This window comes from Silurus meridionalis, chromosome 15 (assembly GCF_014805685.1).
Source record: "Silurus meridionalis isolate SWU-2019-XX chromosome 15, ASM1480568v1, whole genome shotgun sequence".
NCBI lineage: Eukaryota > Metazoa > Chordata > Actinopteri > Siluriformes > Siluridae > Silurus > Silurus meridionalis.
In genome coordinates this window covers 8,358,327-8,370,131 of record NC_060898.1, presented here as the reverse complement: position 1 = coordinate 8,370,131, position 11,805 = coordinate 8,358,327, and the positions used below count along the sequence as shown (strand labels likewise).

The window sequence follows — 11,805 nt, the reverse complement described above, 5'->3', positions numbered from 1 at the left end:
TGTTAATGAAGGTGCCTCAAACCCTGCAATATAAGAAACTATAATAAAGTGATAATTATTTTAATACACTATAAAATGTATATAATCAAGAGGCTGTTTTAATAAATGTCATGGGGTATATTATGTTACACTTCTTTTATTAAATTTTTTGGGGTTTTGCTGACTGTGTGAACGCATGTTTGAGTTTGAATTACTTTTTATGCACATAAAGAGGAATATTATTAAATTGTTTATACATTTTTTTTAATTATCATTAAAAAAAAAACAGTTGTGCATGTCAAAATAAATTAATTTGTCATTGTTTATCCATATCCATATACTAAACGGATCATCTGTGTCCATATCAGCCTGTCCACTCTGTCCTTTCAAACCACTCACCTGTATGTCTTCCCTCACTACATCCATAATCCTCCTCCCTGGCCTTCCTCTTTTCCTCACACCTGGCTGTAGCATTCCTCTACCAATCTACTCCATTTCCTTCCTCCGCACATTATCAAACGATCTCAATCATGCCACTCTCATATTGTCTCCAAAACATACTACCGACATGACCCCTCTAATAAACTCATTTCTAATCAACAAATGCTCCTCTATCTGAAATTGGCATGTGCAGGTGCATCTCAATAAATTAGAATATCATTAAAAAGTTAATTTATTTTAGTTATTCAATACAAAAAGTGAAACTCATATTATATAGATTCATCACACAGACTGATATATTTCAAGTGTTTATTTCTTTTCATTTTGATGATTTTGGCTTACATTTAACAAAAACCCATCTAAAAAAATTTTAATACTTCATAAGACCAATCAAAAACATTTTTAGTGAATTGTTGGCCTTCTGGAAAGTATGTTAATTTACTGTATATGTACTCAATACTTGGTCGGGGCTCCTTTTGCTTTAATTACTGCCTCAATTCGCCGTGGCATGCAGGTGATCAGTCTGTGGCACTGCTGAAGTGGTGTGGAAGCCCAGGTTTCTTTGATGGTGGCCTTCAGCTCATCTGCATTTTTTGGTCTCTTGGTTTTTATTTTCCTCTTGACAATACCACATAGATTCTTTATAGGGTTCAGGTCTGGTGAGTTTTCTGGCCAGTCAAGCACACCAACACCATGGTCATTTAATTAACTTTTGGTGCTTTTGGCAGTGTGGGCAGGTGCCAAATCATGCTGAAAAATGAAACCAGCATCTCCATAAAGCTGGGCAGCAGAAGGAAGCATGAAGTGCTCTATAAGTTCCTGGTAGACCCTGACTCCAGCTGCAGTCGACTCTTCGTGAATCTCCCCCAAATTCACTTCGTTTCTTTTTTTTTCTACCACATTTTTTCCTGTCAATCAACTTTCCATTAATATGCTTGGAAACAGCACTCTGTGAACAGCAGCTTCTTTAGCAATGAACTTTTGTGTCTTTCCCTCCATGTGCAGGGTGTCACTGATCGTCTTTTGCACAACTGTCAAGTCAGCAGTATTCCACCATGACATTGGACATTGAACTTTTTCACAATATTCTAATTTTCTGAGATACTGAATTTTGGGTTTTCATTAGCTATAAGCGATAATCATCAAAATTAAAATAAATAAATACTTGAAATATATCAGTCTGTGTGTGATGAATTCATATAATATACGTTTTATTTTTTTTGTATTGAATTACTAAAATAAATCAACTTTTTAATGATATTCTAATTGATTGAGATACACCTGTAGACAGATGTTGCTGATTGCAATAATAATAATAATAAAAAAACAAGTTATTCAGACATTTGTTACATTTATTCAGACAGTATTTGATGATTATTTCTCATATATATATATATATATATATATATATATATATATATATATATATATATATGATCCTATGAAATGCTTTTTAGTTAAATATATTTCTTAATAAAAGTTAACATTTTGTATTTAGTGGTTTTGAAGGGTCAATAGAGAGAGGAATTCACATTTAGAACCCCTGAAAGGATTGTTAACTGAACGATGCACTGGGAGTGAGTTCAATGTGGTTTTAATGAAATTGGTTTGAAGAATTTGTTGAACAATCATTACACAACTGGTGATAATGATTGTCTTAAGGCCATAAACAACTTACTAATAGATAGAAAAGTGGTAGCTCAGTGGTTAAGGCTTTGGGTTTTCTGATCGGAAGATGGTGCTTTAAGCTCCAAAACCGCCAAGCTGCCACTGTTGGGCCCTTGAGAAAGGCCCCCAACCCTCTCTGCTCCAGGCCTGCTGTATCATGGCTGACCATGTGCTCTGCCCCTAGCTTCCTAATATGTGAAGAAAAATACATTAATCTAGATGGATATGACAAATGCTGTTTTGAAAAAGAAGACTGTATTAAGCTAATATTTTTCTGCTCTTAAATGTGATGGGTGGAGTAATAGTTTGTGCATCTGTGGATTTATAGAGGAAAATATTTTTAAACACCGATTAAAACACTTTATATTTATTTACTTAAACAACTGGAATCAAATGACAGCTGTTGTATTACATTAATAGTATAACCTACTTTGAGTTGCATTTTATTTCGGTATTATTTTTACTGGTCTAAATGGTATAATTGTGAGGTCAAAGTATGATTGTTTTTGTTGTTCTGCTGTAGGCCTGTAACGCACGCAAACAGAAGCCGGAGTGTCCGCGGACTGTCCAACAGCTCCAAGTGTCCTAATGAAATTAATCTCAAACGATTTAGCGCCATTGATTCATTTATCAATTCACCCGTGAATTCCTTTCTACAAATGTAACTTTATGGCTCGTCGCGTGTGATACGAGCTCCAATTGATTGCTAGATTGCAGATTCTGGAGCAGATTAATTCGGTTTTGGCTCGTTCTTCACCATCCCGATTTCGATGATTTATCAAACCCCCGTCCACCCCCACAGGCTCATTACGGCGCTAATGAGGCGCCGCCGCTCCGTGACACCCGGCCTCTGCGTCTCGTTAAGGAAATAGCTCTTCAAATGCTGATTATTTTATTTGGAATCATAATTATATTGCTTTGGGCCGAATCACGGTCTAATCGAGGCCCCGTTCCGAGGGCAGCGCTCCTAATTGAGGCATGAGCATGCGCTACCTGTATCTCACTCTTTCTCTTTTCCCCACGAGCTCAGCACACACAGAGACACACACACGCACGCACACGCGCACACATACACCCACCACCCAATCCCCCTGCACGAGCGCGCGAATCTAATTTGTTAAACTGACGTTTCTGCAGGGGCACGATCGATTTGCTCTTTAGAAATTCTCAAATTGAGTGCTTCGCAAATGACTTGCGCTTGCAGGGAGTTGGAGAGAAAAGGATGCCACATGCATGCATCCATGCATGCGTGCATATATGCATGCACACATACATACACACATACATACATTCATACATACATGCATGTATGCATACATCGTCAACAATAAACAATAATTAAAAAAAAGGTTCTCCGCCCTTAATTGTTTGTGCAAAAAAATAAACCTTGATTTTTTTCTTGGCTCTGGCAAGACGGAAATTCTCTCAGCTCTGAAGCGTGTCCTGTGTTTTACTTGTGCGACTTTATTAAAAGTCATTCGTCATCTCTAGGGTGCGTGAAAATGTCTACTTTCCACCCAGATGCGCTGCATTGACTTGCATGCCGCGAGTTTGTTTGTCTGTTTTTGGCTTTTTTTATTATTATTTATAGGCTGTGCGAGATTGATGTGCTCTTGTGCGAGGAGAAGTGTGACTCAGCTCTGATTCACTACCAATTACACTTTCCTTATCCACACACACACACACACACCCACACACAAGGCGATATAATTTATGTGCGGCTTTATTAAATCGTTAACTATTGTTGAAATAATAATAATAATAATAATAATAATAATAATAATAATAATAAATCTTGATAGCCTCGTAGGCTCTTTATTGCAGTGTGTATGGAGTCTACCAATGTTATCGCAGTTTTGAACGTTAATGTCATTTGCCGGATTTGGAAGACCTATTACTATTTTATTGTTATTATTGTTATTATTATTATTATTATTATTATTATTATTAATTTATTTTTATGTCGTAATTACTAGATAAATATGTATGAAGGCATTATTGGTAAGATTTGTTTTCCCAGTTCGGCTGCAGGAGCCCAAACCCTTTTCATTCTCATTATGTGCAAAGCGATAAAAAGTTTATTTTTTCCCCCTTTTCTCCCACAAAACGTTTAATGATTTTTTTTCCACTTTCTTTTACTTTGCGCTTTACAAAGAAAGCCGGTAATCTCCGTGCAGCTTTCAGGTTCTGGCATCGTGTGCAGAAATCCAATCTGTAGAATTTTGCACGAGGTAAACACACAGAAAATGAATTGCATTAGAGGCAGCCAGTGTTTTCACCGCGAGGCTGCTGTGTTCCTGCTCCCGACTGCGCGCATCCATTTAAACCCTATTTATTAGGGAAAAATCACTTGAACCGCTACAGAAAATCCTTTACTGCTGAATAAAGATAACAAAAAAAGAAAAAAGGGTCGAGAAGACTGGCAAATTCAACACGAGGGGGTCGGGCGCGGTTTGTTTCTGATTTATAGTTTTGTCCTCTGTGTAATATTTCTGTGCGCGCGGTTCTCGCGTGCGCCGTTAAGCGTCTGTCGTCGCGTGTTTTTTTCTCCCACCGCCGGATAATTATGACCCGCACTGAGAGCAATTCACTTTGTACAGCTTTAAAAGAAATAAAGAAATAAAATAAGAGGCGCGAAAAGTCGTAAAAAACCAAGTGTACCATCAATCAAGCGACGATTTGGGGGCGCCTCGACAATGCGATGATTTAAAATCACTCAACGCGCTTTTTTTATTCCTTTTTAACACATAAAATGTCAGACCATCGCGCTAACATCTGCATAAAACCTCGCGTTTCGCTTTATTGCGCTTTTAACAAACACCAAATGCTCCTGCATGCCATATTTATTCCTCGTTCCTTCTACTGAGTGCAACATTGTGGGGAGAGAAAACAAGCACATACCCACAACTCTGCCATCACATACAGTCTCTGTCGCTTCGCTGACATTTTGCTTTATAATCACACCGTATCTCATTTTCTCCTCCATTTTTCCATGTTTGTTTTTGGTGTCATGACTCCTGACAAACTGTGAGACTAATTCACGCTTGGACGCCTTCATTGTGCTGCAATAAGAGGCGCAATTCAGAAAGCATCTCTCTGTTCCTCTCGGCGTTTCTTGGCTTATATTTTATAGTGTTTCTCAGAACATTTCAGACTCAGTGCATCGCTTTGCATGAAAGGAATAACTTTATTTCCGGTCTATTTAACGGGGCAAACAAAATAAGTGAAGTAGTGTGTTTCAATTTCGGGCTATTTTAAGTATAATTCGCTTCTCTTTCATTTAAACTGAGCTCAGCTGATTTACGCAGTACATTATTATAATTAGTAGATTGGGCACTAATGAAATAAAAAGCCTGATGATCTTGAAAATCACTTCATTCCAGGAAGTTCCAGAGGTGTCGAAAAGTCGGATATCTGGCTATATGAATTGAAACAAAAAAAGAAGAAGAAGAAAGAAAGAAAGAAAGAAAGAAAGAAAGAAAGAAAGAAAGAAAGAAAGAAAGAAACTGAAAATATTGAACGCGTTTGTGAACATGTGCTTGTGTTATTTGCGCCTGATATGCAGACTAGGAGGATGATAATAATAATAATAATAATAATAATAATAATAATAATAATAATAATAATTATAATAATAATAATTTTCTTCTTTCGGCTTCTCCCATTAGGGGTCGCCACAGGGGATCATCCGTCTCCATTTCCACCCTGTCCTCTGCATCTGCCTCTTTCAACCCAATAATAATAATAATGATAATAATAATAATAATAATAATAATAATAATAATAATCATATTAATAATAATAATAATAATAATAATAATAATCTGATCAAACGAATCACGCGGAGGTAAAAGGACACTTGTTTACTATTTCTGTCTGAAACAACCGTAACAATGGTGTGTGTTTTGAAAGAGGTCGAAGCTTTTCCGGAACCCCAAATCGCTCTGGAATTTGGAAGTTGGGATAAAAACCTAATAATAACCTTGGGTGAGAAATGAGAAATGAACGCATGTGAGTGGCTGACACGGGTCGGCTTCAAAAAGCTGATTGGCTCTCATTTGAAGCCTCTTACGGGGCTATACAACTATTAAGCACCTCCCCGTTGCTCTAAAGGGCATTATAATGCAGGGGACCTCCTTTTTAAAACCCCAATATATATATACATATATTAAATAGGTTAAAATCTCAGAGTGATTTTTTTTTCAGGAAAATAAAACATCAACCTTGGAGCGGAGCATGATGCTCTCGCACGTCGACCTGCTGGACGCTCGGCTTGGTGAGTATCCATCGCTCGGTGTGCAGACTGAACGCGCTCAGGACGTTCTCTCTCTCCACCTTGCTCTCTCCATCGCTCTGTCTACTCCAGTCAGTGAAAACTGACAATTTGTTCCTGACTCTAATACGGTTTAAAGTGATCTAATTTACTTAAAGAAAAAGGTAATCATCATTATTAGATTACGAAGTCATTTAAATATATTGATGTCATTGAATAGACACTTTTATCATGCGTAATTGAGGGGTGTGTGTGCGCTCCTCTCGTATTATTCCTGTTCTGCAACAGCGTAACAGCAATTGGGATGCTTTCGACACACTTCAGTGTGCACTTTTGCGCTAAAATTGTGAGCTTTACCGTTACCCGTCTCTTTGAATATGATTGGAGGAGATCATTCTATCTTCGGAGCAGGCGAGAAACAGGAGTTTGACCTGGTTGCATGTATGGGGGCATGTGTGTATCTTGCAGGGATGAAGGATGCTGCGGTGGAGCTCCTGGGACACAGAGAGGCACTAAAGTGCAGACTGGGGGTCGGTGTCGGGGTGTCTGAGCCCGGACATACCGGAGAACTACGCCCGAGTACAGAAACCCTGGAAGGCGCGACTCATCTTCCCGGGGACGAGCTCGGCAACGTTGGATCCAATCCTCCGAACGGCAAAGAGCAAGACAAGCAGCAGCAGCAGCAACAAAACCAAAACTCAGCGCAGGCCGTAAGTCAACAAACGCAGAAACAGAAACGCCACCGGACCCGCTTTACGCCTGCGCAACTCAACGAGCTGGAACGCAGTTTTGCTAAAACGCACTATCCGGACATCTTCATGAGAGAGGAGCTCGCGCTACGCATCGGTTTGACGGAATCGCGCGTGCAGGTCAGTCTAGAAATGGACATAACTTTTTTTTTACCTTAAAGTTATATTTAATTGCAATAACTAATATCACAAAAATAACACCACCAATAATAATAATAATAATAATAATAATATTGTTTATCATAACATCGTCGTATTATTATTATTATTATTATTATTATTATTATTATTATTATTATCGTAAGCAGAAGTAGTAGTAGTAAAGATCAATCAATTATATACGAAAATGTCGCCACAATATTTCCAAAATGTAACTAACATTAAAACACAGCAATAATCCGGGCCTTCTTTAAACGCTTAAATTCATTTTTGATAATATTCTAGCTGGGAGCTATAAATCAGATCGTGATGTATGCAATTTTAGATAGTAGCTTTAAAAGGGCAAAATACATGCACAAGAAAGAAAAGGGTCATATTTGTAGACATTTTGTCCAGAAGTTTCTTGGTACCCGGTGGCAACACTTTCAAGGCTCTAATTCAATCGGAAATATTGAATAATAATAAAGGTCTATAAATGAAATGCACTGATGCTTTGCTATCAATAGGTGAAAAAGATATGTTATGCTAATTCGCAATATATTTCTGCGATTTAGTTTGCAATAACTGGCTGGAGGCTTCGTGCTTATTTTTATTCTTCGTTTGTGGAACATAACATTCAGAGTCATTCCATAAACACTATAATAACATTGTGCTTTTGGCATTATTGTATTGCATATGACATACCGCAATTGTTTGTATTGTTTCCCAGTTAAGAATTGAATTGCATTTCAATAAATGTAAAAAAAAATAATAATACTCAGGCCAGAGATGATAAATTGTATATGCCTGTGAGTTATTAATCCGGTTATGTTTGGTTATCGTTTAGCCCAGGGTTGTGTTAAATAAGGCGCTCGTACAGCTTTATTAAAATGTGACATAAGCAGTACGGCGTGAAATCCTTCGCGTTAACTATAAAAACACAACCTTGTATTATACACTAATTCAACAATATTCATTACGCATGCGCCTATTAATCTCATTGTGAGACCATGCAGCCATATAATAGCTTATATAATACATTACAGGCGTATTTTGTAATGTTGTGAATTTTTATAAACATCTATAAATTTAGAATTACAAAATTATTATTATCAAAATCGCCAAAAACGTTCTAAGGTGCACGTAATTTTTTAACCCAATAGAAAGCTATTTGCAAGAGCTATGATGCACCTCAATTATTTAATCTCCATAAACAGTGATTCTGCAGCATTCGCTAAAATAAAGTGTAGCAGGTCTCAGGTCGAATTTACCGGATCACTGAGCGAGTGGTATATTAATCTGATAGCCTACATTTATCCTTACACACACACTCATTTTTAATCCACTGAACGGCCAAAAACGGTGAGTGTAATTTGTAATTTTCTCTTTTCCAAACCATTAAGCTCCCATTAATCACTGCTCGTGAATGAGGTCTCTATAAACCTCGAGTGTCTGGGAAATAAACACAGAGCAAAACCATAAACTGTTAATGACAGTGCTTTTAGACACACGAGACATTAATGAATGGCCTCGGTGTCAGGGTGCATAAAGGATATCTACAGATATCAAAGGATATCTACATCTTCAGATGGTCCAAAGTGCTTTGCAAAAAATGTTTCAGGACATGTTCACAAGTCCATAATGTCCGAGATTCAAGAGTCTGTCACTTCCAAAGTCGGTTGTTATGAAATATACCGGGGGCACATAAAGGACTTTTGGGTTGAATAGTGTTTATTTATTTTGGGGGTAATTTGTATCAATTAAAAAGCAATTCATAAAATCAATTTAGGTTGGAAATTGTTTTATTTAAGTCTATGGGTAAAGTAATTCAAATAACTGAATTTACATTGCTCTAATAATTTAATACATTTAAAACCGTACACTGTTTTAATATAGGCCACTGTACACATTACATTTTGCGAACATTTTACTTTTTAAAATAAAAATGATTATATTTACAGAATGTTAATCTAATAAATGAATACATTAAACTAGCTACATTGCAAACCCGGAAAATGTGTGTGTCTGTGTGTGTGTGTGTGTGTGTGTGTTTGTTTGTTTGTTTGTTTGTTCGTTCGTTCATTAAATTATGTAGTATATATGTATAGTATATTATGCAGTATACATATTATGTACTTAAAAAATGTATACTACATAACCAACTAAATACAAATTAAATCGTATTTAACAAAAAAAAAAAATGTACAAGGCTTTATGATAACGCATTCAAGATTTAAGATTATTATAAAGTTATTCTAAAGCCGAATTCTTATATATATATATATATATATATATATATATATATATATATATATATATATATATATATATATATAAAGCACATCATGCAACTAAAAAATATAAACCTGAAACTCTTAATCATACTCATTGCAAGGTATCGCAGTAAAATGTGCATTGCATTCCAATATTACAGAAATACAGGAAAAAAAGAAAGAAAGAAAGAAAGAAAGAAAGAAAGAAAGAAAGAAAGAAAGAAAGAAAGAAAGAAATTCCTGAATTTTCTGAATTTCCTGAGTTGCTTCGTGTGTATCTATAAAAGGTTGCAGATGTGACAGTATTGGACTTAGCAGTAATATCAGGTGTGTGGTTTTTGAATGTCGCAGGTTTGGTTCCAGAATCGACGTGCCAAGTGGAAGAAGCGCAAGAAGACCACAAACGTGTTCCGCGCGCCAGGCACCTTACTCCCGACTCATCACGGTTTACCGCAGTTTCCTTCTGCGGCTATTAACGACAGCCTATGCTCGTTTCACGCAAACGACACGCGCTGGGCTGCGGCCGGGATGCCCAGTGTCTCTCAGCTACAGCTTCCCCCTGCGCTCGGACGTCAGCCTGGCATGGCGCAGTCTCTGTCGCAGTGCAGCCTGGGAGGCGCGGGCCCGGCGGGTCCTGGCTCCATGGGTCTGTCTAACATGGCGTCTAACGGCTCGGCCCTGCAGTCGCATCATCTATACCAGCCCACGTTCCCAGGCATGGTGCCCGCGTCACTCGCGGGCCCGACAAGCGCCAGTGCCTCCACGCAACTGTGCAACTCGTCATCGACAGATAGTGACGTGTGGCGCGGCACGAGCATCGCGTCACTGCGTCGCAAAGCGCTCGAGCACACAGTCTCCATGAGTTTCACTTAATGGGTTCCGAAAGCGATCCTTTGTCGATTTCTTTTTTCTTCTTTTACACAATTTGTTTCTCTCTCAAAGCCCTGACATTAAATTTGTTGACCTACTGAAATCTAAAGCATATGGACCCGGGTGTTAATTTAACACTTCCCTCCACACAACACACACACACACACACACACACACACACACACACACACATCTATCTATCTATCTATCTATCTATCTATCTATCTATCTATCTATCTATCTATCTATCTATCTATCTATCTATCTATCTATCTATCTATCTATCTAGCAGGCCCGTTATTTGAGACTTGTACACCAAACACGCTGCACATTACAGACAGAATGCAAAGCGCATATTTGCAATATTCACGGGACGCTACCTGCCTTGTGAGTTTTTAATTAATGGACACAAATACTTGCATATTGCGGACCACGAATCTTTTTTGTTTGTTTGTTTTTACAGTAAATAAACAGAAGTATTTAAAGGGCAAATGATGTAAAAAGAGAGAAAGAGAAAAAAAATCACAATAATAAACGTCGAATGCATGTGTGGACGCCAGTATCCGATAAGGGCCAACTGACCATTTATTCTATTTATTATTTATTTTAATAAAAAAAAATGATTTTACTGTTTTAGGGTATGCTGTTCTACAGGATGTTTTGTGTAGACAAAGCATTCTTACATTGCTTTTGATTTGTGATATGTTCTAAGTTTGTCTGTGCGTATACAATACAGATTTCTTACATTTCTTAATCGTTATATGCTTTCCTGGACATATTTATATCGATTAAATGTAATGTCAAATAAAATAATTTTGAATGTCATCTCGTGAACGTAAAGCCTACTTTATAATTTGTCCACAGGAAACGAGAAATAGGCACAAATACATTTTGTATAGTTTTAAGTTTTAAATGTATCAGCATAGTTACTATGTATATATGTGTGTGTGTGTGTGTGTGTTGGGTTGCGACAATCGGCCTATTTTTATGTAAACTAGGTGATGCTGGGTAATGGCTTTTCAAATGATAAAAGTTTATCAATTTTCAAAAGTTACGAAAGCGCTTGTGCATTTAGTTTAACCTTTAACAATAATTGTAAATTATACAGAAACAACTTATTGCATATATATAACTGAATCAATTACCTCAATTTGAAAAACGATTCTTCCAAATGACTAAATTTGTACAGTAGAAAAAAACATTAACAATAAATAATACGTTAACAGCGTTGATAAAAAGCTCTTACCCATTCCCTTCTGAGAAACAAAATTATAATACATCCAAAGTAAACACATCATAATATCATAATAATACAGTAATTTTATGTTGCACTCTTTTAATTAAGCATTTAAATACAGATTAACTTTAAGTTATATACTATTTACATTGTATCATTTGTGGATTTTTTAATGCT

The 11,805-nt window shown here is 36.9% G+C and overlaps 1 protein-coding gene across 2 annotated transcripts; it reads left to right on the top strand.

Moving 5' to 3' along the window:
* The first annotated feature begins 5,916 nt into the window (after nt 1–5,916).
* Nucleotides 5,917–11,248, top strand: otpa (orthopedia homeobox a). Of its 2 annotated transcripts, XM_046868077.1 has the most exons (3): nt 5,917–6,364; nt 6,830–7,230; nt 9,873–11,248. In XM_046868077.1, the coding sequence occupies exons 1-3, from the start codon at nt 6,325–6,327 to the stop codon at nt 10,392–10,394; spliced, it is 963 nt and encodes a 320-aa protein (XP_046724033.1). In that variant the 5' UTR covers nt 5,917–6,324; the 3' UTR covers nt 10,395–11,248. The 2 variants fall into 2 exon arrangements, with proteins under 2 accessions (XP_046724033.1, XP_046724032.1); XM_046868076.1 differs by having other exon boundaries at nt 5,917–7,230.
* Nucleotides 11,249–11,805: the final 557 nt, after the last annotated feature.

Bases quoted from the DNA above. Each gene is read 5' to 3' on its own strand.
- otpa (XM_046868076.1), top strand. From the start codon at position 6,739: ATGATTGGAGGAGATCATTCTATCTTCGGAGCAGGCGAGAAACAGGAG. The intron at 7,231-9,872 runs GTCAGTCTAGAA...TGAATGTCGCAG, and splicing joins TGACGGAATCGCGCGTGCAG to GTTTGGTTCCAGAATCGACG.